Genomic DNA, 27,966 nt, shown 5'->3' on the forward strand with positions numbered 1-27,966 from the left:
AGTAAATGACTATCCATCTGTTTATATACAAAACTGGAAAACAGTTACCCAGATAAAAATAATTGTCACGCTATTGCAATAGCTTCTAATTGCCACTGGGTGGTGGCTATCCAAGTCAGCTATCCGCCTCTTCAGGGCAAGTCCATAGGTATTGTGGATGCACAGATTTCCAGAATAGTTCACGCAATTCCAGATGAGACAGATGATAGCAGAGGAAATCTCAGCAGTGCAGAATAGTGGGGGGTGGTGTGTTGGGTGTTTCAAATATTATGGAATAGTCCAGAAAACATGGGAATTAATTTTGGAGCAAATATCTCACCATAGATGGTATCTTTCCCTATAGTGCCTTTCTTGTCACTTCCTCATTATTAAAAATTTAGTCCCCTCCAACAGATATATTGAAGTGTGTAAGACTACCTCTTCTGAAGCAATTTTTTGGTTATCTTTAGTGTGGTTACAGCAGTTATGTCCTCTCATTCCCCAGATAGGTCCCACTCCTCTTACCCAAACAAACCACACTCAGAGGAAAAGTATTGCATTGTAGTGCTGGAGACAGTATTTCTGAGTCACCATTATACTCATTCCTGCCTGGATATTAATGGTACCATTCTTTTTGTAATGTAGCTAGAGTCAATGCACCAACTCTCCGTTTATTGTACTATTCCTCTGCAACTGACCAGCATGATTGATGAATGTCTGTTCCCATTTCTGGAAAGTGTATTACAGTAAGAGGGAGACATCTGAGAATGATTAGAAAAGAGCAAGCTGTCCTACCTGTCATAAATGTCAGCAAGCTGTGAATCAATTTGCAATTCTGCTACAGAGAACATTATCACTTCTACATTTTACTACTGAAACGATGACATTGTACAAGAGAAATATCAGGAGGTCTTCAGTTTTATTAGTTTTTAAAAATAATTTCCATCTTTTTGCAATTTTTTGTCCAACCACATTTATATGTTTGTATTTCACTGGTTGACAAGGGTTGCGCACCATACAACCGATACATAGTTAATATATGAGACTAGTAATTGCAGAAACCAGACAGCGATTGGCTTATATATGTGCTGCCAGCGTGTAAGACTTCAGATTGTTGCTTTGTCACCTCTTTGGTATCAGATTTTTGGTTTGGCTGGAATATTTTCCACCATGCTGTATGGTATTACACCATGAGACAAGTTTAAACTCACAATTTAGGCATCGCTTGCAGAATGCTCTGGCATAAATAGTAATACCCCTATGGTTTCTAGTAATAATGCATGGTAGGACAACAGAAAAGGGTGTTAATTGTGTTGCGTATCCCTAAGCAAGGGAAATTTTAGTGAAACTAGTTATCTGAGTTCAGCAGGTTCCTGCTGAACGTCAGGTAAGCCTACGGATGCCAGGCCCGTTTGTGTGGAATGTGTATTGGCCAGGGCTCAACCTGTTGTACTGGAGACCTTCTTTATGAAAAAGCCAATCTGGTATCTTTTATTGTCATCCCTTTGAGATTTAAGGAGTTGTTGGTTGATTCATAACATTTTTCTACCCAGACTGGCAATTTGTTACAGCAGCAGGGCTGCTGCTCAGAATATCCCTGCAGCATGCGATCACCAGTTCTCCCCAGAGGTACGACGCTTGGCCATTTGCCTCCCACCTGCTGCGGTTTGTTTGGCTTTTATGCCAGTATCACTCTCTCCAGCAGCACACTGGCTTACGTATTCATGTACAACCTAGCATCAATTAATAATGTATTTACTGTCATGCTGGCAGTCCACTCTTTGGTAGTACTAGTCACGCTGCCTGTCGAGAACACCTCTGAATTAATGGCACTGTCTGTATGGACTTTTCCTGCACAAACCCTCTCTGTTCAAGGTTGCCTCCAGATGCTCGCAAAATTACATTTCCTTAACAGTTGTTGAACAGTGCTCAGCATTGTCTTGGCTTGGGCCTTTACCAGAAGTGTATGCAGCTTCATGTGTCCTTTTTTTAAGGACCAGCAATATGAATTCTGTGTGGCTGTCACTTTGGGCTCTTGCTGCGTGTTCAATAATGTCCACAGTCTCTGGGTAAAATTCATCTACTATACATTGCTATCTTGTCCCATCCTCAGCAGATACTTAGTGCTTTATCAAAAGGTTAATTCTAGATCTTTTCAGGTGAGGAGTGTTTTGTCTGAGGATCAAATCGTGACCTTGACAGGTCTGGTTAGGTTGAGAGTTGCAAGGCTGGCTTCCACCCATCAGTTGGAGGATGGAGAGTTACTTAGAAAGCTCCCTGACCTAAAATGATAAAATTTGTTTAAGCTTGCCTTGCTCATCTGTTTCAGTTTTGTACCAAGTTCAGTACCGTTCAGATTTCTAGAAAAGTTTCACGGGTCTGCCTGCTCTGAGCACACAAAAACTATTGAAAAAGTAAACATTTCCGTGAGGAGTTACTGCATTCACAGAACTACCGTGCAGGTGTCTGCCTTAGCTACTGGCACTCTTGGAGGTGCTGTTTAAGCCATCTACCTTTTCCTCCCGTTTCCGTTTAGCAGACCTTCAGCTCCTCCGGTCTGCCACTCACTGTTTCCTCAGCGCGGTTCAGCGCGTGTGCCAGCGTGCCAGGCAGCCTGGCAGAGGTCGTCTTTATTCATTGCCCGAGCTCAGCATCTCTGACCTGACCCTTCTCACTACGCGGCAACTGCTCTGTACGGGCTCGGCCCAGCTCTTCCCCAAAGCCTGTCTCCCCACACCGGCAGCGCACGGTGCAGACCGTCACCCCCGGTACAGCATCCTTCCCCCGGGCACCCAGGTACACCCAACAGCGGTTAGTTCTCAGCGCAGTTTTGTGGGCAGTGCGTGCTGCGTGGCCTGAAGGCGGCCAGAGCCCACGGGACGCCTGTTCCAGCCGGGACCGGGGCTGTGCGGGTGCTCGGCCAGACCCTTCCACCGGGTTCGTGCGGTGCCCAACCCCGAGCAGGCGGGAGGGCCCGCCACAGGCAAAGCCCTGTCCGAAGGAGAAAGCGTCCAACGCTGCAGGGCAGGAACAGCGTTGTCGGGGCCAGCAGGCGCGGGGCACTCCGTCCCCTGGGCCGGGACCGCAGCACCCAAGGAAACGAGCGCCCCGGGGCAGCCCTGGCCGGGGGTTCCCCCTCCCCAGGAGGGAGGCGAGACCCGCTGTAGCTCCCTTTGCCCTTCCGCGAGTCCCGCCGTTGCTTGACCCCAGCCCCGCCGACCGGCGCTGGTGCGGCCCAGGGGCACCGCGCGCCGCCCGCACCACTCGCGCCGCACCACCGCTAATGGCGGCGGGGCGATGGGGGGGTGGGGGGGATGGCGGGGGGGGGGGGGGGGGTGCGTCACGTGCTGCGGGCAGGGTAGCACCCGGGGGCTTCCGTGCACGTGACGGCGGCTTCCGCCCCCTTGGCTAGGTGCGCGCGCCCCCTCCCCCGCGGAAGTGACGTCGGGCGCTGGGTCGGTGCGCAGTTGTTCGGTGCGGCCGGGCGCGGAGGAGCCGGAGTCGCCCGGCGGCCACTGCCACCACCCCCCCCCCCCGCCCCCGCGCAAGCAGCGCCCGCCCGGCTCCGCCCGCCGCCCCGCCCCGCCGCCGCCTCCCGCACCCGCGTACGTACGGACGCACGCACATACACACGCAGCGAGACAGCCAGCCGCGGCCGGGCCGCCACCACGAAGCGCCGCAGCCCGGTGAGTGTGAGGCACTGAGGCCCGCCGCGCGTGGCGCCGGCTTCCGGAGCCGCTCCTTCCTCCCCGCCGCGCCGGGCCCGTTATGTAAGGGAGCCCGGCCCCGGCGCCTCGTCCGCGGCCTGCGCCGCCGGCCTCTCGGGCGGGCCGCCCCGCTTCGCAGTTCCCCCTCAGCCATCCGGGGGACTCCTTCTCCGGCGGTGGGGCCGCGGCGGCGGCGCCATCCCGGGAACCGGCGCAGGGGCGGGGGGCGGGCCCCAGCACCGCCCCGGTGGCGCGGGCAGCGCTGCGGGTGATGCCGGGGAGAGCGCTGCGGCCCGGCGGGCAGCGGCGCGCCGCTCTCCGCCAGGCGGGGCAGCGAGTAACCTTCAGCGTCGCGCGGGGGTCGGAGGGCTCTCGGTAACAGGTGTCTAAAATGGCCTTTAAACGGTGGCAGGTGATGGGCTCATTGAGGGGGGAGCCAGTTACCAACCGCCTCGCGGCACCGGTGTAGGCAGGGCCCGCGGCCGCCGGGGTTCTCGTCCCCTTCTGCTTTCTGTCGCTGCCGGGAGCTCGGGTTACCTTTATGGAGTAGGTTGTTTTTGAATGCTTGGAGCGGCTTTAATGCTGGGTTATTGGTGTAGGCTGAAGATCGTCCAGTTGGTAACTTCATAAAAATTCGGTATAGTGTCATGAGGGGGTCAGTCGGTTGGATTTTCAAATCAATAGTATCAGTAAGCTTCAGCTGTGTGCAGAAGGCTGTGTGTGGCTTGCATGTAGTGTTTGCTCTGTTACCTTTCTATCTGTGAGCTGGAGGAAAGACTAGAATTTTAGTCGTCTGTAGCTTCTAGGAAGAGTTGTGAGACAAAAAGAAAAAAGGCCTGGTGCAAACTGTACTTTCAGCGCTTTTCTAGAACATTTGGAACCAAACCATAAGCACTGGCCAAATGATGAAATCTGTGCTCTGAGAAATGGTAAAAAGTTAGGTTTTAAGTAAGGGGTGGTAGACAGCTCTCAGCATCAGAAGAGCTGGGTTTAATTTGTTCTTAAATGTTCGGTAGTAGTGTGCATGTTACCTAATTTGACTAGACTTTCTGTCTGCTCTAATGTGATTTTACTGTAAGATGTATAATTGTTAGTATCATAAAACTTCCATGCTCGTATAATGCACGCTTCCCAACCTGTACTTTTTGTGGTAGTAATTATGCACTTTAACTTTCAGGTTAAAAAGTAGGAGGAATTAAGAGGCTTTTGGAGATCCTATCTCAATTTGGAACTTGTGACAGTTTCATCTTATTTCAAGAAGGAATGTAGAATAAACTGAAAATGAACTAATGGGAAAATGCTTTGTAGGATGCAAAATTTACCAAGAAGCAGAGCTTCAGGATTTAACCAAAAAGTTGTGAAATTGATTCCTTCATATAGTGAAATTTTATTCTTCCAATTTCTTTTTTTTTTTTTCCTGTTTCTCCTGGTTGGTTAACTTCCTCTAAATCTAGCAATAGACGGGTTTCTAGGATTCTTAACAGGAGGAATGGACGATTTTGCTGCAGCACTCCACTTCTTTGAAATCAGAATATACACGATCTCAAAGTTAGGCAGGAGATGCGAGGCTTGGAGCTGACAACTTTTATCCCTTTGTGTAGTATCAACAACAGAAATTGTAGGGTTCAGGAAATGCTGGGCCATTTGTTTAATCTTTCCATAGGTAGTGGGGTTTTTTGAAGAAAAAAGGTTTTGGTAATGTTCTGGTTTCTTTGAAGAATAGAACAATGCCACTAATGTACAAATGAAGTTGGTTCATGAGCAGGATCTTAGTATTAAATTTTTGGTATAGGTTTTCTTTTTGTGAATGACATATAGAGCTAATTCTGCTGAGTGTTTAATATATAATCAATTGTCTCTGTCCTTACTGGGTACAAGTAGTATTGGTGTTAAGGTATGTGTATTTCAAAATGTGTATATTCAACAAAAAAACCTGTTAACAACAAACCATGAGTAGAATAGGCTTACAGATGAGAATTGTATTCATTAGAACGGATTAAAATGTCTGAACTGCTCTATTCCTTTGTAGTCTTAAAAAAAAAAAATTGCGTGCGCGCAAAACATAGAAGGGTGATTGCAGGCATCTCATTCTTTCTCTTTCATGACAAGAACATCTTGTAACTCGAGCAGGGGAGGAAGACTTGCATGTGAATGATGTTTCAAGCTTTGTATTTTACTTTATGTGTGAGCTTTGGCCAGAGTTGTTAATTGTCCTTTTCCAGGCTGTGGTTCTGCAACCTCAATCTGTACTGCCACTATCCAGTCCTGCTCCCTTCCTTGCATTGGAACTGGTGCTGTCTTAGCCATTTGGTGAAGTGTCTCAGCTCTCTCAAGCTGGCAGGATGAAAACATAGCAACTTTTTGCCCCAAAAACTCCAGCAAAACCCGGAATTCTGCCAACCGACTTAGCTGATCTAACTTACTGAGGGCTTAGAGTGCCAGTGCTGTCCTGGTGCAGGGAGTGGGATTGCTTGCCAGAAGCATGGCAGTTCTGTTGTAAGCATTGGTTCTAGCTGGTTTCAATCATGGACTACCATAAACTTGTGCCCTGTTTTGAACGGGGGTAATGCTTGCATCCTGGTAAAATTCAGTGACCTTTTCTGAGGTCTTGGATGTATGGAAGAAATGAAGTATGCACTACCTGCAAATACCAGTGCAGCATGGGAAGTGTTGTTTTAGACTCTGTGAAGCCTTGAATCCCTGCTGATACGAATGCCCTTTTTTTTAAAGTAATCGTGACAAAAGTGCCTGTTATTTGGCTTAGTATTTGCATCAAAGGGCCTACTTTGGTGGCTGAAGTTTTAACAGAATGTAATGCGACTGAGACTTTAATCATTGTCAGTTATTTGAAGAGCTGAAGTCTCCTGAATTATTTTCGTTGTTACTTAGCAGTGGAAATGACTTTTTTCTTACATTACAAACTACCAGGCATTTAGGAATTGTATTTTACTTTTATTAAGCTTTGACTGGAAATCAAATGGGTAAAATATAGAACATTACTAAGATGATAATTAACTTTGTTAAGGAATTGTATGTAAGTGGAAACTGGGTTGTTTGTACAGTCTCATAGCAAACAGCATTCTAAAAGTATTCCAGGATGGATAGATGTTAAATACTATAATGACTTTGTGTAAGTCTGCTTAAGTTCCAAGAATGAAACCATTAGTGCACCACAATAGTGTGCTTTAGGCAAGGTACTTAGAGATTCTTCCCCAAATCTTGTGATGGAATTGTCGTAACATGAGCGCAAAGTGGCATTCAGTAGATCTTGTTCTGGTAGCGTTTCTGCGCAACTTTGAAAATAGTAAGAAAACGTATCTGTTACAAACGAATGTGCAGTTTGTTTTACAGTATTTGCATTGATCTGTGGTTTTTTTGCTTGTATCGCTGTAAAATGATTTTTAAAAGCAGAATTTCCTAGAAACGTGCTCATTCTGAGTGTAGCAGGAAAAGCTACGGGCAAAAGCATATCTAATTGTGAGTGCTAGAGCTTCAGCATTAGCAGCGGTTGGCCTTTGTGCTCAGCTTCCTGAAACGTGGATTTGAGGAAGACGATTGTCGTGGTATCTGTACCAAGATGAGATTTAACAGGCTTGATCAAAACCGAGTCTGATTGTTTGGCTTTGGCAAGAATGAGAGGTGAAGCATTTGCACTTCTCAAGCATGCTTGCATAGTCTTTAATCGAGCATCTTTAATAAGTATGATTGCCTTCATTTCAGCTGAAAGAATTAGTTGACTGTAATTTACATACAGTTGACTGTGCAATTTGTATACAGATGATGCACAGTAGACACTTATTTACATATACATTAACATGAGAATGCTTTGGAGGGGATGCCAACAAAAAGGTTGAAAGCCACGGTTCTTTGGGTTCATTTTATACTAGTTTCCCTGGCGTTTGATGTGGACTTTAAGCGTTATAGGGAAGTGGACTGCAAGGTTCCATATTTCAATATAACAGATGCCCTTCCAAGTAAAATCATGGTAAGAGTGGGATGATTGCAACCACTGGGTAATACTATATAATTATACTTACACATGTTGGGTCCTTCAGAGAAGAACTGAAAATAATTATTTTTAATTAGAAGTGATCTGAAGTTTTGTCTGCATTGCAAAAACTGTAAGCACTTTTTGTAGGCTGGTGGATCTCTACTTGTATTTCAGTGGTGAAAGCTAGAGTGTGAAAGCCGAAGTGGTGAAAATACGTACCTGTTCAACCTAAGTTGAATTAGTGTGTGTGTATACACACATGGATTTCGAAGTATGGATGCATTTGAAGTGGAAGTTGACATTGTTTCCAGTAAGAGGCAGCTTGCAGGCTGCCAGCGCTGTAGGTTCTTTCCCCTTGCTTAAGTGGAATTCCTTTCTCTTAATCTGCACTTCCTTTGAGATCAAGCCTGATGAGTTGTCTGACCTTTTCTATTCATTTTCGGTACCTTTTAGCTTTGTATGGCTGCTGTTTAAGTCATCCCCCAAAATGTATGTCCTTGTGTTCTTCTGCAGTTATTGACTACTAATACTTCTAATAGATGGGATTTTTTTTATATTTTACCCAAATATTCATAGAATGCTCTTGCTGGTTTTCCAGTCCTCTTTCTTTCTTTCTGAATGGCAATGAGAAGAATGGTGAGAGGGTTCCAGGGTTGTCTTTCCTCCTCATTGCTGTAGAGGCTGCAAGGAGGAGCAGCATATTTGTAGGAATGTGGGGCTGTGGGAGAGTGCAGTTTATATCTGAGTGGAAGGGTATATCCACCTCAAGACTTTTACCCCACAGTTCGGAAATCCTGAGACTGAAGTGTGGCTTGAACCTCTTATGGGTTTTGTAAGTTTAGAGACAAAATGTGACAAAATCAACAGTGGAAGAGGAGCGGAGATGCAAGTGAGAAGGGAATGCAGGGAGATATTAAGGGAACAGACTGGAAGTTTTCAAGTAAATGAGAGTCCTTATTTAGAAAGGAGGATACACAGGAGAAAGTATGGGAGAAAAGAACAGTCTTGCTACAGTGGAATGCTAGTCCAGCAAAATATGCCTGTTGGTTATGGTGCAGCAGAGTTAATGCTACTAAAACTCCATGGGGCTTCAGTGGAAAATAATGCTTTATACTTGCAGGCGACTAGTTTGCTGTAGAACATTTCTGAAGAGATTTGTGTCAAACTGCTTTTTTTTGATGTTGGTCAGGCGATTAAAACATGCCGCACTGGGAAACTTTCTTCATACTAAGCAAAGTAAATGGCAGGTTGCTTGTTTTTTAGCTCATTCTTAATGGATTCTGTTGTCTTGATATGTAATTGAGTATGAAGCTGGAAAAAATAAAAGCAATTGTGTTTAAACAAGTATTATTGCTCAGTGTGTGTGGGGAAGTCCAAGAAACTGGTGAATCTTGTAATTCTCTTACATGGAGTTTGAGTGTTTTGTGAAACCTGATGATAAATTTTCTGACAGCGCTTACTTTTTGATTTCCTAATTGTGCACAAATGGTTCTTTTACTTCTGTTGTGTACTAGGTGCTGCTAAAACTCTTGGCACGGAGCTGTTTTTAGCGTTACTTCAAAAAGCAAACTACATGTGCTTTATACAGTCACTTAGCATAGGTTTATCAGTGCAGCTATACTGAAACTTAACTCAGGTTTCTGCCATAACATATTCTGTAACTAAAGTAGTGCATGTGTAATTATGACTCTTTTTTGCTTCATAAACTTTACTTACAAAATTCTGTTAAACCGTGTTAAACTGCTTAACACGCTGTTCGTGTAAGTAAGCATCTCAAGATGTAGAAGAGGAAGTGACTCAAGTATCGGATATTAACAGTTAATAAGATGGTCTGGTTTCATAGTGCGCTCTCCTGTCTCACCATCGGAGGCTATTTGTAGTGAAAAAGGGGTGCTTGCAGCAAGAGAAGTGGTAATCTGTAAATACATGCAGAAAATTGGATGATTGAAGATATTGGGGTTAAAATACGGGGATTTTTTTCTAAAATATGAGAGAAGTAGTTGCGAACAGTACTCTTGTAAGAGGCACATGGCAGGCTTGCTTTTGAGCTGTGATGGAGTGATTTATATTCCCAGAAGTACATAGGCACACTAGAAAAACTTGAGAAGCATCTTCAATGCCATTTTATTTTTCCTGGTGTTTACTTACAAGAGACTTTTTAAAACTGGGGATTTGGTTTTATTCCTGCCAGTGATGCTAGCTGTAGGTGCCTTTTTGGTGTGTGAATACTAATTCAGAAATGACTGGACCCAACTGTCAGCTTGTCATAGGCTCTGAAGAACTTAGCAGCAAGTAAACAAATAAATGAATGTAAACTAGCTGTCTCATACAGAAAGTCTTTTGCCACTTCTGTAATATTTGGGCTCTGTTGGCTGCTGATGAATTTAGTGCTGGTAAAGGACTGGAATCCCAGGCTTGAAATGCCAGTAGTAATAGACCATAAGTATTGGCATCCCTTGGCTAGATGCTTCAAGAAAGAAATGGGAAGAAACCAAGATTGATAGATGGTAGATAGATGATAAGTGATTGATAGATGACCTGAGGGGAGAAGTCCAACATGGATGTGAACTCCTGCAGTGGGCTATGGATTTGCATGCCATGGGGGAACTCTTAGGGATGGAAATACTTTGAAAGCATGCTCTGCAACTGGGAATGTTTCATTCCTGAGACATTCTTTAGCCGATTGAGGGTTGTGATGCTTTGAAACTTACTTCTGCAGTGACTCTCTCTTGCTTGTAGCTACAGTTTTAATGTTGATGAGCATTTGAATTGCTGTTTTTTCTTCTTGTTACTTTCTCTTCCGATACGCTTTCCCCATTTCCAGTTCCATTTTAGTGGCTGAGATTTCAAGCTTTCCCTATACTTGAGTAAATACTTTTTTCTTTTTTTCCTGATTCAGTTACTGAAATCATGAATCCTGTGTATAGCCCTGGATCTTCTGGGGTTCCCTATGCAAATGCCAAAGGAATCGGTTATCCAGGTAAGTAACTCGGATTTTTAATGAGTTTCAGTTACACTGATCTTTGTTTGTAATCAAGAAGAAATAGTCACTTATGAATGGCTTCATGTATGGCCATCTGTTTTGGGATTTGGGTGGAGGTTTTTTAAGTTTAAAAAGTGACATTTTGAGAGCGATGTTAAGTTGTTTTTTATTTCTAACTTCAGTATTTCTTCTCAAGCCGCTTATTTTAGGAGCTCTAATAATTACGCCCTGCAAGAAGAGGAGTCACCCTGTTTCTGCTGCTAGTTGGCTGGTGCTGTTAACCTTTCTGTCCTCTAGTTCTTGTTTATACTATCTGTTTTATGACTACGCAAAACGTAGCATCAAAGGTGGGACCAAGAAAATGGCCAAAAAATGTCTTTAAAACAGAAATTAAATTTATTTCTTGCTTTCTCTGCTTCTCATTTGGCTTCAAGTTTCTCACCAGGGTTTCTCCCCCGCCCCCATCTCCTAATGCGTGTGTGAGCTGGCTTCATTTCTGATGTCCCCATAGCTCAGAAGTTGGATAAGGCAATAATTAGACTTGGACAGAACTTTCAAGGAAAGCCAAAGAGAAGGACTGTGTGCCTCTGTGAGGCATTTCAAGCCGTATGTCTTGATGCAGTCTTTTTTTCTGATATCTGCAGGGTAAGGGAATTACTCCATCCTGGGAGATGCTGGAGGATCTTCCAGCTCAGATTTTATGTATCATAACGAATTAAACTTTTGTAGCTTTTACAGGGAGGCTGTTCAGTGATTTAGTTGGTCTCTGTGTTGGGAGCTAGAAATCATTCTGTGTCGTTACTGTTTATATTCTTTGTAGCTGTACTACATTTTCCTACTGGTATTTACAGTTTTTAAATCTGTTTTTCAGTGTAGGTAGTGTACTGGAGTTCCTGTTCTCCTGTTCCACTTTTCTCTGTTCCTTCTTCTAAATACTGGTGTATAAGTGAATTTTCTTTACTGTTGACTTGATTGTCTCAACCTTTTAATCTTTATTTTTGCTTTTCAGGTACTTTATATTTTTTCCTCAAACTAGTGTACCTTTCTTGATTTCTGCGGTATTTATAAGGGGAAAACACAAACTGTGTTGCAATGTTTAAGTCTATTGAGTGACTGAAATGGTGCAGTAATAAATTGTAAAGCTGATGCTGTGTGACCATAAGTCCCACAGGATGGTTTTATTCTCTGTAACTGTCTTAGTTATATGGACTACAGTGATTTTATAATAAAGCAAGCACCAGTGGTTTACTAATTAATACCAGTTACAGTACAATTATTTCTATATTCGTAATGGATTGCTTTTTCAAGGCTTTCTTTTGCTTTAGATAAAGATTATTATGAATTATTTAAATGTAACTTTGTATTACATTTTTGCTCATTTTCTAAACGCAGATTTGTATTAACCGGGGTTTCATTTGTACTTAACCATTTACACATTGCACTGAAGCTCCTGCTTACAGTAATCTAAGTGGCACCTTGATTTGCTTGGGAAAATATACTATTGTAGATTCATAAATAGCAGTTTAAACAACATTGCAACTTCTAATCTTTTAGTGTACTGTTACATGTATGAGACTACATATTGAATTATGTAAGTACTGTATATTTGCCAGTCTTCACTTGGTTGTAAGTTAGCATAACTAAAATACATGGAATTGAAGTGGAATTGTTATAGAAGTGCCTTAAATGTCATGCTGCAAGTTGATCACTCAAAATTCTTCCTTAGAGTGGTCAGTCAGTCAGTTTACACAACTGTGACACTTAAATTCAGCGTAGTCGATGAGGTCCACAGTGTTACAGTTTGCTGAGCTGCCTAGTTTAGGCTTAAAGATTGTGGGATAAACACATTCTCTAAAATTAAAAGTAGACTTGCATTTTAGGATTTTTTAAAAAACTGTTGCATGACTAAGTCTCCCTTCTTTGCCTCTCCTAATTTAAAAGCTACAGATTCTCCATTCAGAATCATTGACTTTACATGGGTTGCATGGTAATAGACAGCAATGAACATATCGCTAGATGGAATGTATTATTTAAAGGCACTGTGTTTCTAAAGCTGTTGCATATTTAATAGCTGCTTATATTATACTACACCTATTTGAGGTTGATGGATGGGTTTACAGTAGCAAGGAATCAATATCCGAATGTTCTCACATGGATGGAAGTTCTGTGCAGAAGTTAAAACTGCTGCTTGTTGTAGTTACATTTTTCACAAACAACTTATTTCTTGAGCAGGTTGGAATGCTCTACTGTGGAGCTAAACCTGTGAAGAAAGAATAGAGGACTGAAAATGTATACAACATAAATAATGTTGCAGATGTGTAGTCAGTTTGAGTAAGGTGTAAAGCTGTACTGAAGCTTTTCACTAGCAGCTTGTCGATTTGAAAACTTGAGAGCTATTTACACTCTGAAAAGTTGTTATGAATTGGATATGCTATTTTTACCTTTGATTTTTAAGCCTAATGCTTTTCTTAGTCTTATCCATGCTGACCACTTAACAGTAGTGCCAAGTGTATGTCACTTGATATGTTTACAGAGCGCTTTACAAAACTAGGTTAGCGTATATAGTCCTGAGCTAAGGAATTTTTATTGTTAGGAGTAATTGCTCAGGACTCTGGGATTTATAGTGGAATAGAAACCCTTCAGATTTGAATAGCAGTTTAAAACTAGCAGCTTTAAGCCTGACAGTATATGTGCAAATAGTGATTGCCTTTTATCTGGAGAAGTTGAAATCTTTCTCTGTTGGTAACAAAATGTGATAGTAACTCTGTCTTTCCAAATACAGACATTACTCAGTTCTACAGTTTGGAATAATGTAAATAAGTTCCTGGAAAAACTAATAGCTGTGATTAATTCAGAAATTTCACTTATATGAAGTTTTAGATTGTAATCTTTCAAGTAACTGTAGCTTTTGCTGATGCTGTTTTTTGCCTTATGTTGGAGGCCAGTGTATCACGATATTAGTTCAGCCATAGTGGTTCTTGTAGTCTGGTGTAGAAGTGTTTACCTGTTATTTTGCTGATACCTCAGTGAATCACTTGTTACTGTTAACTGTCACAGTACATGCCTGAAACTGGTGAGCTTGTTTGATACCTGAGTGTAATAACAAATCTGTGTCAAATGCAACAAGCATTTTGGACTACCTAAGGTTGCTTTGTACTGTCGACTTGGGATATCTCTGATCTGGAGAGTCAGAGTCACTCTGACTTTTAGAGATTTATTTCTGTGGGGGAAGTCCCTTCTCTTCAGATAAAATATTTTATGTACATCAGGTCTTAAAACTCCTGGGGGAGGAGGGTTGGAAAGTTGCACAAAACTTTGTTGTTCAACTAACTTAAGAGTTACTTGGCCAACTTTGAGATTTGCTGAAACAGGTATGTAAGGGAGAATGGCACTTGTGACTCCTTAGCTGTTTCCTTCATCTAGCATTCAGCTTCAGGTGGCTTGGGAGAAGAGGAGCCCAATGTTTTAGTTAAGGAGGTGTGACTGAAGGCCATCTGTTAGCTTATCTCAATTAAAAGACGTACAGTGAGAATCTTTGAGAGTAAAGTCTGATTAGACTGTGCAGTCAGAAAATAACTTTGACATATTCTTTCTTCTAGCTGGCTTCCCAATGGGCTATGCAGCGGCTGCTCCTGCCTATTCCCCTAATATGTATCCTGGAGCAAATCCTACCTTCCAAACAGGTATGTGTAATAGGTATGTCAGAGCAGTAACCTGGAGTTTGGAAGTTGTTAGAACCAAGAATGAGGAAAAGCTGTAGGGGCTTACATTAACACACTGTGGGATAAGTTTTACATTACTTTGAATATGACTCATAAAGAATCATCTGATAAATTAAAATGAGTATAATCTTGTCTTAATTCATACTGCTTTCACCTTCAGAGAAGGGAAAAGCTGAGTTTTTAGCTGTTTCTATATTTCAGGCTGATATTTGAGGATTGCATCGTGTTTCCCTTCACTGCTTCCTTTGTGATTCTGTTTGCTTTGCATGCTACTGGTTGTTTCCAGATTCCTGTATTTTCTTCTGCCAGTTGTCTTCAAAATTCTTTTTCATCCTTTTCTTAAATCATTATTTTTCGAAGTTCAGCTTGCTGCCTTCTTTCTGCCCTTAAAATTGTCTTGCACGAACTAATTGTCTGGAAAGCCTGGTTGCTCAATAAAACTGTCTTGTCCATAGTGGATACTGGGGGAGGATTTAGGTAACTGCACTTCCATGCTCATCATTTAAGAGAAAGGGAATGTGATGACCCTAGGAAAAGGGAGGTGGAGAAACAGACACAAGAGAAACCAAAGCACTGACCTAAGTTGTTTTCATGTAGTTCTGCTTTCGCTAATAAAAGATGATTTTGATGTGCTAATGCTTGAAACAAAATGGAAACTGGTAGTGTTTAATTTCCACTTAAACCAGGAACGTGCATCTGATAGAACAGTATTCTCCCTGTGGTTATTTTGCATACTAAGGGATTCCTTACATTGCTTTGTTAATGTAGATCTGGGCCACCTTCAGGAACTCTTTCACTTGCATGTGTTATGCCAGTTTTTCAGAGATACACATAACCAAATTTGTCCCTGAATGCCCTTGTGTAACTTACGGGGATAGTAAAGGACGCTGGTTGAAATTGGGAAGCTTACGGTGTGGCAGCCTGTTTGCAGTATTGAAGTTCAATGTTTGTAATGTATGGCACTTCATTAACTACCAGGAGACTCTTAAAAGGGTGTGGCAGCAATTACTGAGGCAAGAGAGAGTAAGTCATCTAAAATGTTTGCCTGCAGAACCTGTTAAAGTGTATAGCTGTGTAGCTTTCCTTGGAGCTGTGGAGTATTCTAGTTGGTACAACCTCTGTGCCTCCGTTCAGTTTGCTGCTTAGAGGCATAGTGAGTGCAGAAGTGATTTTGGCTTGTCTTCGGTCTTGAATTTAAGGTAGGGAAATGGATGGATATTATAAGTTCTGGTAATAAATTAAAAAAAAATTGCCCTTTGGCTAGGGGATACTTGCCTCTGTGCAAGTATCATGTCTAGGGGTACCAGCTTGCATTTGCACTGGGTCACTTAAGAACATTTTTGAGTGATGTTCAAGGGAGACCAGTTCCCATTAGGGCTATAACCTATATGGGAATCAAAACCCTATGTGGGCTTTTATTGTTGGGTTGTGTTACTAATAGGCCATTCAGTTTCACGATTGAGATTACCTTGGTGATGTGTGTCTGCCGTCTGTGCTCCATCATATATATCATCAGGATTCCTGCAGCTGTGCTGAGGAGTAGCTGTAGTTTTTGATCCTAGGATCAGATAACTGAAAGGTAGTTCCAGTCTTATTACTGGTTGCAGTTTGCAAATCCTACTGCAGGAAGATGAAGGTAAGCTGCATGTAATCAATTTACCACATCACAAGACTGATGATTTTATCCAGTTTGATTGGGTTTTTTCCTCCGTGTCAGTTATGTTGTAATAGAAGGTTATGGTTTCTGGGGATGATTCTTGACTTGTTACACTTAATTGTGTTGTAAGATTAGTTTGCATTGATTAATCTTGGAATATATCTTATACTATATAACAAAGAGTAAGAAATTTTTTACTTCTGTGTGAAAAAGGAATAAAGACTTATAGAAGTCATATACTGTCTTCAAATGTCCTTAGTTTTTTTTAGAAGCTAGTACCATTAGAGTCTTTCTTGCTGTTGAATAGAAAATAAGCTTTTATTTCAGAACTAAGAATAGCTGTAATTTTTAGCTACTCTTTAAGCTATGAACTAAAGTTCAGAATGTCCAGATCTTCTAATTCAGGCAGATAACAACTTGAAGTACTTTGTCCTAACAGCTGGGATTTCTTACTTTTTTTAAACTTTTCTGATGTAACTACTTGTTTGTAGAATCAAAGCTTCTGTAAATTCACATCACGCAGCAGTATTTGAATGTGCCATGACACTGCTGTTGAGAAAGGCTACCTTTTTACAGGTATCTTTCTTAAATTTCCGTGGTTTTGAATAACTATGTGGTTTACTTCTAAGGTCTTTGTTCCCTGTAAGGGAGAAAAAAAATTAAATGGGAAGGCAGAATACCTCTTGTACAGATGTACCACTTTGCAAGAATGGAAGTTAAATTGCCTGTGCAGCTGTATCAGTGGGTTTTTAGAATGAGAGTGGGCTTGACTGAGGACAGTTGTAGTTCAGTAGTGATGCTTCGTGTTCAGCATTTTGTAGCCGAGTTTTTCAACACAAATAGCTCCCCATACTAGAAATAGAAGTTACTTCCTCAGCACGCTCTATTCGTCAAATACTTAGGATCTCTAAAAACAAGAGTTTAAGGTAGCTTTCTGTGGTAACTTTCTTTAGTGTCTCTAAAGGTGATAAATTCTACTTATAAAAAAGAAGAAAAACGTAGTAAACCTATGTCTTCATTAACATACCAATTTTCAGTTTGAAGGGTGGAATGAAATTGGAAAAAAACTCAGACTTCTGCAAAAAGAATGAAGGTCATCTGCCATCATGCTGTCTGCACAGGCTGATTTTTCACAACACAAATGCCAGTGTTCTCTCTGCTATATGGCTTCAGATCTGTTCTCTGTATTGAAGTCAGCACATTCTAGACAGTTTTTAAAGTCAACCTAATGTCTATTCTGATAGTCTCATTTTTTTCTACAATTAACAAGTATATTTTCTTCCTTGCTTTGCCCTAGTACTAGTTTGTACAATTCCAACTAAATAGAAATCATATCTGTGGATGTTGTGTCTCGTAGTGTGGTGGACCTGCATGAGACCGAAGATCTTTTCAGCATAGCACAGGCTAGGGCCTTGATGCTTTCTCCAGAATAGGTTGCGCCTGTTGTTTACTACCCTAAATGTCATTACTGGTGGATGCTGCTGCTAAGGTAGTTGTATTCCCCTTCTGGCCATTAAGCCATAGTATAATCTTGGGAGTGTAGCATGCAGCAGCAATGGTGCTTTTGGTAGATCTCCTCCGTGCCTCATCAAGCCCTTCTTCTATTATCCTGAGACTTTGTCTGATGAGGGCTGAAGAAATTAGGGAAGAACTGTCTTTAGGCAGGGTCTGAGCCAGCAGTTGCTACCTATCCCTCTAAAAATTGAACAGTTCCCAACAGTTACAAGACAGACTGATGTTGGGGGCCTTGTAATAGGAATGCAAAATTCTTTCTGATGGCATCTGAAGTCTTATTGTGATGTATAAAAAAAATTCTTAAGTGATGATTAAGGGTATGTCTATGTATGTAACACACAAAGAAGATTTAAAGATATTAAAGTGCCTTCAAAGTCTAATTTGAGGTTGCAGTGAACTCTACAGTGCTTGTGTTTTAAAGGTATGGCATTTCATATTTATTCTAGCCAGTTCAGAAAATGCCAGAAAACAAATATGAATAAATGTAGGTTGAAGTAGAGGTTGCAGATTGTGTCTCTCTATTTCTGAAAATCCATCTTGAGCTCTTTACATGATACTGACTTTTTTTTTGAAATTGTTATTCTTGTGCTGTTACCATCTTCTACAGAAGGTAACTGCAGGTTAGTTAACCATTACTATGTTTTGCCAGTACAATTTGGGGTTTGTTGAGAACTGGGCTGATACTAACATGTGCCAAATCCTCCTATGAAGGAATGCTGCCTAATAGGCTGAATCCAAGTATTTAGTGATAGTACTACGAAAATCCAAATCCACTTTTTTATCCCATTTCCATAGATTTGTAAAGCAAATTGTGCAAAAATACAGTTAACTTTTCATGCTTAGTTGACACAGTCAAGTATTATTTTCAGACTGTTATCAGTATTATGTAAATGATAGACGTTGTGCTTGGATATTGAGACTAGCCTACTAAGTACTCACATGAAGACTAAGGAATTTGGAAATGAAGAAAATTGTTGCACCCTGACTTTCGAAAGCAGTGTACTGATGCTCGCTCTTTATGTTTTTAATGCAGATTTACCTTTTGTTTCAGGTTATACACCAGGCACCCCATATAAAGTATCTTGTTCACCCACTAGTGGAGCAGTGCCGCCATATTCTTCGTCACCAAATCCCTATCAGACTGCTGTGTACCCAGTTCGAAGTGCCTATCCGCAGCAGAATCCATATGCACAGGTAAATGAACAAAACGAAAAAACTGTCAGTTTGGATAGTATTTTGCTTACCTTGTAATATCTGCTGGAACTCTTAACTTCACATGACACTTATTTCTTCATGGATGGAGAGAATTTTTATCTGCCTACAGTAAGAATTCTTAGTATGGTGATTTACAGAGTGTGTGTGTACTTTTTACATTCTCGAACGACAGTTACTCTGCACTTAATGATAATGTGTTAAGTCTTTGAAGAGACGCTAGGTTCAGTAGTTTTAAAACCATTTGCTGGATGCTATAACTACCATGTCCTGATTTCATTTTGTCAAAAATTATCATAAACTTGCATTAATTCTGTCTCACACGAGGCAAACTGTTGAAAACTATTAGAAAGGATAAAATTAAGACACTTCAGTAAACATGGTATTTTGGGGAAAATTTGGCCCTCTTTTTGCATAGAGGATATTTACCTGGCATGTACTCAGTAGTTGAAGGGAATTAATAAGCATGTAACAACGTTTATCCAATCTGCTTAGTGTGTTTGGATTTGTCAGAAACCTTTGGTTCTGTAACTAAAAGCAGCTGAATAAAAAGTTGTGAAAGAATGAGAACTTCTGTCATGGATTAATATATGAAAAGATACGAAACGAAGGGAATGAATGACAAATAAGCCCTTATTGTTGAAGGTACAGTCAGCATTGGAGTTGTACAAAGGTCTCTGTTTTGAATGTTACCCTAAATGCCTTAAAAACGGGCTAAATGTTAAAAACTTTGCCAGTGAAATGCAATTTGAATAGTTGAAATTAATGTTTTGGCTTCTGCTCTGTAAATACATTGCATCTTTAGAATCATGCTTTTATTTTATGATACATTCGTGAAAGAAGACATAATTTATTTTCCCCACCAGATATACTGTAATTACTTAATTTACTCTTTTTCTCAAACAGCAAGGCACTTACTACACACAGCCTTTATATGCAGCACCACCCCACGTAATTCACCACACCACAGTTGTGCAGCCTAATGGCATGCCAGCAACTATGTATCCTGCTCCAATTCCGCCACCAAGAGGAAACGGTGTGACTATGGGGATGGTGGCTGGAACGACTATGGCAATGTCAGCAGGTATGTGAACATACAACCCTTATGTTTTCTTATTTTCAGTTCAAGGCAGAACACAGCTTCATTACAAAAATGTGATGCCACAGGTGTACTTGGCAGAATCATAAAATTGTTTCTATTAGAAAGTACTTCTGTAGGTCATCTAGTCCAGCATCTTCAAAGTGGGTCCAGCTAGATCAGGTTGCATACTTGTTCAGTGATACTTTGATCATTTCTAAGGATGGAGATACTGCATCCTCTTTTCAGATATTAGTATTATGGTAAAATAGTTTTTCTGTATGGAATTTCACTTACTCTTGCATCCTTTGTTTGTCATCTTACCAGTGTTAAGAGTCTGACTTCCTCTTCTCAGTACATTTCTCTATGCCTAGTTGAAAACACAGCCTATTAAGGCTGAGGAAAATGCAGTGTTCTCAGCCCACCCCTCATATTGCTGACCTTTGTATGCTGAGATATAGCATTTTATGTGTTTGCACTACCTGCAGGTCTTCTGTGTCATAGGCAATGGTTAGGGATGTTTACTTTCTAATGCCACACTCTTTTAGTGGTAGTGTTTTGGAGAAAATGTTGTGTAACCAATAATCTAGACTCAACTTTGAGTGTATACTGAGGGGGTGTGATGGTTTGTTACTCAGTGGGTGTTAACTCACAAAGAAATGTCCATATTCACTCAAAGGATGCTCAATTCAGTAATACAAAAAAATGAGAGCTGTGAGCTTGTTTTCAGATTCTGGTTTTTATCTTGTCAAATTTATCATTGAATTTGAGGAATCTCAAAACTAGAGAAGTTACATGTCACAAACTGAGCAAACATTGGAGTTTTGCACGTGGGCAAGCTTATCCCAGGTGTTTGTTACTGTTTCTGCAAATTGCTGTAGAGTAAGATCCTGCCATCTCAGCCTGTTTGTTTCTGAAGCCCCATAGTCTGTAAAAACCTATCTGTAATAATGCAAACAAGAACTAATTTATTCTGGTTTATCAGTCAAGTTATCTCTACCATCAGATATTCTTACAGCATGTAAAGCCTGCTATGAGGAAAAAGTTTTGCAGTGACTAATGCCTGTGTTGTAGGGTTTCTGCTAGAGCTATTTTTGAGTAATGAGTATCTCTGTGTATTGGACTAAACATCAAAATGATCCCTTTGCATAAATGTTTGAAGGAAGACTGAGGCTGGAGTGCAAAATGGTACTGGTAATTTTAAATCGGAAGATGAGCAAGCTGTAATTGTTTTTAAAATTAACTCTCTCTTTTTCTACACAAACACTCCCCCCCCCTTTTTTTTTCCGCTGTATTAGAATTTGTGCTTACTGAAATAATGTTCTCTCCATCCTAGGTACTTTGTTGACAACTCATTCCCCAACTCCAGTAGCCCCTCATCCAGTTACTATGCCCACATATCGGGCTCCAGGAACACCAACCTATAGTTATGTGCCCCCACAGTGGTGATCATCCTGGCAGTCAGTGTAAGTTACCGATTCAGATTTAAAGCAGTTAATCTTTCATATAAGTGACAGTATTGCAGGTTCTTTCGGGGAAGTTTTTCAGAAGGTAAGCAGTCTGGGATACTTCTACAGTATTCTATTTGAGTAAGAATACACAAAAATCATTGCTTATCTAATAGCTGATCCCTGCAAAGGAGAGAAGCCTAGTGGGATGTCTTCAGTGGTCTGTATCTTCAGAAATCATGAGTCATTTTCACGGTTCATGATTGTTGAATATGAGCCTCAAGTTTGCCTTATTAAAATACATCTGGGACTAAATGTATTCAGTATTTTGGATTCATTGGTAATCGTTGAATTCAGCAGTACTGTGATTCCTGAATGAAGCAATGTGTGTAACTTTGCAGTCTTACTTTTGATTGGCTAAGTATGTAGGCAAGGTAAGTGTTTTGCCTTGCTCTGAGGGTGAATCTTTCTCACAAGCTGCTGAAGCAAATACACAGCCTTGAGGTAATTTCATGTATTTGCTCTGTTTCAGGTAAGTCTCAGTTCATACCTCTTGCAGTCAGCGTGGAAAAAACATTTCTAGCGTAGACCAAAATTTAGATCATGGGTTTCAAGAAAAGGGTTTAATTTTGAAACCTGCTATAAGGTGGGATGGATTTTGCAGGTGTAATATGCGTCAAACTGACACAAGGCCTGATATTTTTTTTTTTTTTGGGATCCTCACTTCTGTTTCTGTTTGTTTCAGCATAAATTGAGAACAGCTTCATTTGAAATACGGACTTGTCAGACCAACTGAACTAGAAATTACCGCTTTTAGTCCATTTAGTTTATGACAAAGTTAACTTTGTTTTAACTTTCTCTGGGTTTCTGTTTCAGCAGTTAGGAGTCCAGTGTTCTGTAATTATAGGTGACTGTATTCCCTTTGACTTAGTAATGTAACAGCCATTTCTCATTTTGCTATGATGCTACATATCAGTCTGCAGATCTGAAATGTTTCACATATAATATTTCATCCAAGAGTGTCATATTACATGAGTATAATAAGTGAGAGTTCTGCTGTGACTAAACTTGTGACTGATGATAATTAAGTTTAGCATAAAATACCTTTTTAATACTGTGCATTCCGCTTAAGACAAAACTACTAGTGTTGCAGAGAGCTGGAATGGACATGACAGGAGAAAATCAGTGTAGTGAGTTTTTTACCTAGAAGCCTATAGATTTCAGTTGACTGGATAAGTGCAAGGGAAGCATTATGTAATGCTTAACATATGTTGTGTGTGCATATCAATGTGGTGTGTGCGGTGTTAAAATGTTCTGCCATACTCAAATAGCATTTCACATAATTGAGAATATTTCCTACTTCTTTCCCCATCTTAACCTAGGTTTGAAGATGGGAGATATGCAATCAAGAAATTGAGGTTTAAAAGTTGGTGCTGAAGCCCTCATGCCTCCAACCAGGACTTTTCTTCTGAATGCTTTCAACACTTGGCTAAACACTACTAATTCCTGATCACTGAAGATTTTCCAGTGCTGCATATCTTACATCTTGGAACTCCAGCAGTTAGTCTTAAAGCAAATCCTGTTTTGTGGACTGTCTTGCAATTTTTTAGCTAATTATAATGATAAAAAGGGAGTATAAATTTATTCTGATCCATATCTAGTTGAATGCATGTTAAAACACAAAAACAAAGCTTGCTCAATCTACCTGCAGTGACTGATGCAAAAACCATCATATGCAAATCCAAAGGAACCGAAAAGTATTTTACAACTTGTATCACTAATGCACTGTTGTAATGTATGCAGGGTCTTAAAAGGTAGAATCATGAAAGTGAGTTTCTTTATAGAATACCATAATATACATTAGAGAAGTGCTTCAGCCTTTTTCAGGTTGATGGAGTTGCCAGTTTAAAGGGGGCATATTTTTATTTAAGTGATGTATTCTTTTCAAATTCAATTACTAAATTGGAGTGACTGGAAAATGAGTCAGACAAGCTGTAGAAATCCCGCACACAATTAGTTTACTTCATACCTTTTCATTTTCATTATATGGATTCAGTGTTATACAGATGTTCTTAAGGATCAGAATGAAATGACAAAGGTAATGCTCTGTGTGCCAGTAAATAAAGCAAACTTCCTTGAGGCAAAACTGGCTCTTAGGAGTAGTAGGAGGTGACATCACCTGCATAATGAATTGCATGTCCTGGGGAGATACATATCCAGTACTATCTTTCATATGATGCAAGATGTGTCAAAGTGAGACTGCCACACAGACAGATAGAAAAACACTTTCTTTTAGTTCTCAGTTCAGGAAGTCCGTGCTGTTTTTCCTAAAGAATGTTGTAGTCAGTTGAAAATGTATGTGCAGTTGATCCAGCTTGCTTTCCTGAAACTTAAGAAGTGCTAGGGCTTTCTACAACAAATGGGAGGAGTTCAGCTGCGTGTTATTCTGAGGAAAGCTTGTGTGCCTGATGAGTATGTTAAAGGGGAACAAATAATTTTAACACAATTTCCTTATTTTAGCTTCTTGCAGTATGGACTATGGATATGCTGTAGTAGGGCTGCCAGAATATAGAGATTTCAAATACCTGTCCTTTTTTTCCTGAAAATATTTGTAATTGAAGTAGGAGCCATTTGTTGATTACAGCATTTTGATGTGTTTTCTTCGTATTTTCTTTTCTTACTTCCTAAATTGCACTTGGAAGCACGTAAAATAAGACTGACTGCAGATTAGCATTGCATTGCAATGAGTCATTTCTGATATTCTTTCTTGCAACTTCAATTTTTAAAAAGTACCTCAAAGCAAATGCTGTGGGGATAAAGGGCTAGCCTTAGAACCCATTTGTATACCAAAATTGTTATGGGGGAGATTTTAAATTTTTAAATTTGAATATTGCACATAAAGTCAAGGTTTTTCTTAGACCTGCTTGACTTACAATTCCAGAAGGATGCAATTTTCTTTTTTTGGATACATTCTGTCTGCAATAAATTATGCTGTAAATGGTTATAAAATGTTGTTCCCTTTTAAGCGTTTACACAGAGGTATATCAGGCTGTATTGTTCTTGTAGGTAAACTTCCATTCAGAAGTAATTTTTTTAAGTTGTATATCTAGTTACGCTTTGTTTTGGGGTGTTCTGCTCCTATACAGATTTGGCAGCTACTTCAGGGTAGCATCACTGCTGATTTAATGCTGCCATTCCAGTACTCTGCCCTGGTGGGAGGCTTACGTACCTTCATAACCCGTTGGTGGTTAGAGCCTTCAGTAACTTTATTTTTTACAGTAAGCACTCTCCATATTTTGTACTTCCCCCCCCCTTTTTTTTTTGTTTAATAAAGTTTAGGTTTATTTTGCATGAATCACTGTCAGTGGATGGCCCCCTTATTTCTAATGCCTTGAACATAGTTATATTGTTGGAGTAAGTACTTTAAACCTTACTCATGAGCACTTACTGCAGCTTAGGGACTTCCATATGTTTTTATATGGAGCAGAAAATTACCCCAGACAAACTTATTTGAATCTGTACTTCTTCGTTCAAGTCTGTTTAATGATTCCATTTGTGTAGTAGATTTGCAGCTTTGATTAGTCAGGTGTGCCAGAGGGTACAGTGAACATCAGTACAGGCCATTTGTCCATTTTAGCTAGTGGAGAGTGACATTTTGTTGTCTGAGCATGATTTTAACAAAGAGCTGAAGTATGAAACAGTGCTATATTGGGGAGAAGCTATAAAGAACAAGCTCAAAGCTTTGCTGTCTCCTGTCTCATCACCCAATAAACTAAAGCTTTGAAAATCATAGGAGAGAACTTTCAAGAATGCTGCAATAGGTAAATAGTTAAGGAATGAATATAACTTCCTATATATTTGCTCTAACTTCAGATTCCTAAATGTCATCTTGGAATTGGTCTCTGTATAGTATTGCATAACATTTAGGCAGTCTCACTTTTACTTGAGCACTTTTTTTTGAGTTGCATTATGGGATTCATCCACGAGGGGGAAACTGTACCTTTTTTAAAAGGTACTACGCCTTCCAGTTTTGATCGATTATAATCTACTGGGAGGGTGGAGCATGTCTCCAGTAGTTGATACGGAAAGTAACCAAAAGCACAGTGCAGGGGACGGGGGGAATATCTGTATATATAACTATCTTAATGGTATTTTGTTGCAAATAGTAGAAAGCGTGGATATTAAACTGCGGCGGGGGAAGCTGTACATCATTAAATAGGCGTTTACACAGTGAGGGTCTTACGAAACATTCTCTCCTGCTTTTTATATAACATTCCCTATTTAGAATTCCTTTATAAATAAATACGCAGTATGTGTTTGCACTAGAGCTCCTCAGCAAATGAAAAGAGCTAGTGCCGTAGAGACATTTCAGATCAAGCTTCTCTTTAAAAAAAAAAAAAACAAACAAAAAAAAACAAACAAAAAAACTTTTATGGCAGCTTTATATGATTAAAGAAAAAAATGTACTACTTTAAACCTGGAACTGAAAATAACTGTTGCAGCAATAACAAAGAGAAGTCCAAGAAAGTTTGTTTTTTTTAAATTCAAATTTCAGGTGTTGAGTTTAGATAAGTATTTTTTAAAAACTGAGGTATTCCCTATGTCAGTAACAACTGATGAAAATGTCTTTTAAATGTAGCAGCAGCAAAAGAGAAATGGCTAATAATTGGCACCAAAAACATGCAGCCCTAGTCAGTGGCGCGGTGGCTGTTAACGGAACACTAGGAAGGAAAACAGAGAACCTCTACTATATCTTGCTTATACTTGTTGTAACCATCTCCTGTTTGAAGTTTCTAGGAGACGTGCAGGAATGCTGTTCAAGAAAGCTTCTTTTTGAGTGTACTATGCAAGTTAAATGCTTAGATGGAGTGGTAGATGAAAAAAATCCTTTATTTTGGTTGAAGTCCTTCCTTGTATTGTTTCATCCACTGAAAAAAAAAACAAAACCAAACCACCACCACCACCTGTAAGTACCACCATGTCTTAGTGTTGTCTGAGAATAGTTCATGGTACAGAGTTGTATACCAGGGTACTCAACATTGACTACTCTTCATGGAGGATTCTGGCTTTGCTACTTGGGTAGTAAGGCCACTTAAGGTATCTGAGCAAGAGATGGTCAGAATTGACTTGGAGTCACTCCCCAGTGCTTAAGCACTGTATTATATACCATTCATTTGGGTTTAGAACATACTTTTGCTTGAATAGGTAAGCACAGCTGTCCGATACCACCACTTAACTCTAGGCTTAAACTCATACCAGAGAGTAGTAAATACCATGTATGTGAAACCTCCCATCTTAGGAACACGAACAACAGCGATGCTTCAGCTGCAACTTGTGGGAAAGAGGACAGATGCTGCGGTTGTTGAATGGTCATTTGCAGTTGCCCAGGACATGGTTTGTGCAGTAGTCGGTAGGAAATAGTCATGATCCATACGCAGCCTTCTCCAGTGGGTGTCACTGGCCGACCTTAGCATGTTCAGAGGGTCAAGAGCAATCCATTCATCCTCATGTCGAATTGTTTGCGAACACCTGTTCAAAAGACATAAAGATTTAAGCTCATTCCGATTGTTCTCATTGGTAAGTGTCAGCTTTCTAATCCTGTATTTTATCAATTCTAAGCTTCCTGCAGAGACCCTCAGATTTGACGAAGTAGACTGCCAGTTAACAGAACAACTGCAGCAAAGTCAGGGTAGCTTTGTGTATCAAGCCTCACCAAGAATCAAGCTCATTCTGAGATCTCTGAAGTAGTGGGGACTCTTTCAGCAGGCTGTGTACACCTCTGTTTGGCGGGGTGTTGAGAGAAAATAAGGTGTGTTTTGTAGGCAGAAGAGAGGGAAGAGGAGCAGTGCTTATCTGGGGACAAGGAGACCTTTTCTTGGGTGGGTTGAATGTAACACTGAAACATCTGAATTCCACAGGTAGTAAGGGTCCATTTGTGATTTTAAAAAAAAAAAAAAAACCTCTAAACAACTTATGGGCTCTGAAGTTTCAACATCAAGAAAGTGAACATGACTCTTCTAAACTGTTGTGACTTTTGGGCACTTAGCAGGCAAACTGGGAAAGCTTGTTTAGCTGGCTGCTGTACAGACTTGTTTTAAGTAGAATGGATTTGTTAGTGGGTTTTTTTATTGTAATGCTATTATTGGCTGCCCTCCTGTCTAAGATTTGAAAAAGTGAGTGCATGCAATGGAAGTACAAGAGGCCCCAGTAATAGTTCTCCATGTTTGTTAATGAAATAGACACAGGTTTCCTTTTTATGACTTTTTTTAAAAACTGTCTTACGAACAGTTGTATTGGTACTTTTTTAAGTTTAGGTCAATGTTGTCTTCCAGAATAAGTTTTAAGGCATCACTCACTCCTGCATTGAACTATCGCATCAACACAAAGAGTGGAGATTCCATTCTGAGCCAGTTCAATTGTGAAAATTCATACTTTTTTATTTTTTATGCAATTCAATGAGTAGATGAGCTCAGATTTAAATTCTTAAAAGCACGTTTATTGTAACAAGGATTGTTATGTATTAATACTTCAGTTTTCAATAAAGATTGACTTGTGTTGCTTATTGTGTTTTTTTTCCTGCTGTCTTTGCTGGCATCCTTTTAGAACAGATTCTGTCGCTGGGTAGCAGTACAGTATGTTTAAACTCTTTAAGCTAATGAAATCTGGTGATTGAT

The 27,966-nt window shown here is 40.3% G+C and overlaps 1 protein-coding gene across 1 annotated transcript; it reads left to right on the forward strand.

Annotated features, from left to right (window-relative positions):
- Positions 1-3,610: 3,610 nt before the first annotated feature.
- FAM168B (family with sequence similarity 168 member B) lies at positions 3,611-27,854 on the forward strand. Its single transcript, XM_059822422.1, has 7 exons — positions 3,611-3,665; positions 10,577-10,657; positions 14,260-14,343; positions 18,606-18,748; positions 19,673-19,850; positions 21,181-21,310; positions 22,675-27,854. Exons 2-6 carry the CDS (start codon positions 10,588-10,590, stop codon positions 21,291-21,293), a joined length of 588 nt encoding a protein of 195 aa, XP_059678405.1. The 5' UTR covers positions 3,611-3,665; positions 10,577-10,587; the 3' UTR covers positions 21,294-21,310; positions 22,675-27,854.
- Positions 27,855-27,966: the final 112 nt, after the last annotated feature.

The sequence above is a fragment of the Gavia stellata genome, chromosome 11 (genome assembly GCF_030936135.1).
Source record: "Gavia stellata isolate bGavSte3 chromosome 11, bGavSte3.hap2, whole genome shotgun sequence".
In the NCBI taxonomy this organism is placed as follows: domain Eukaryota; kingdom Metazoa; phylum Chordata; class Aves; order Gaviiformes; family Gaviidae; genus Gavia; species Gavia stellata.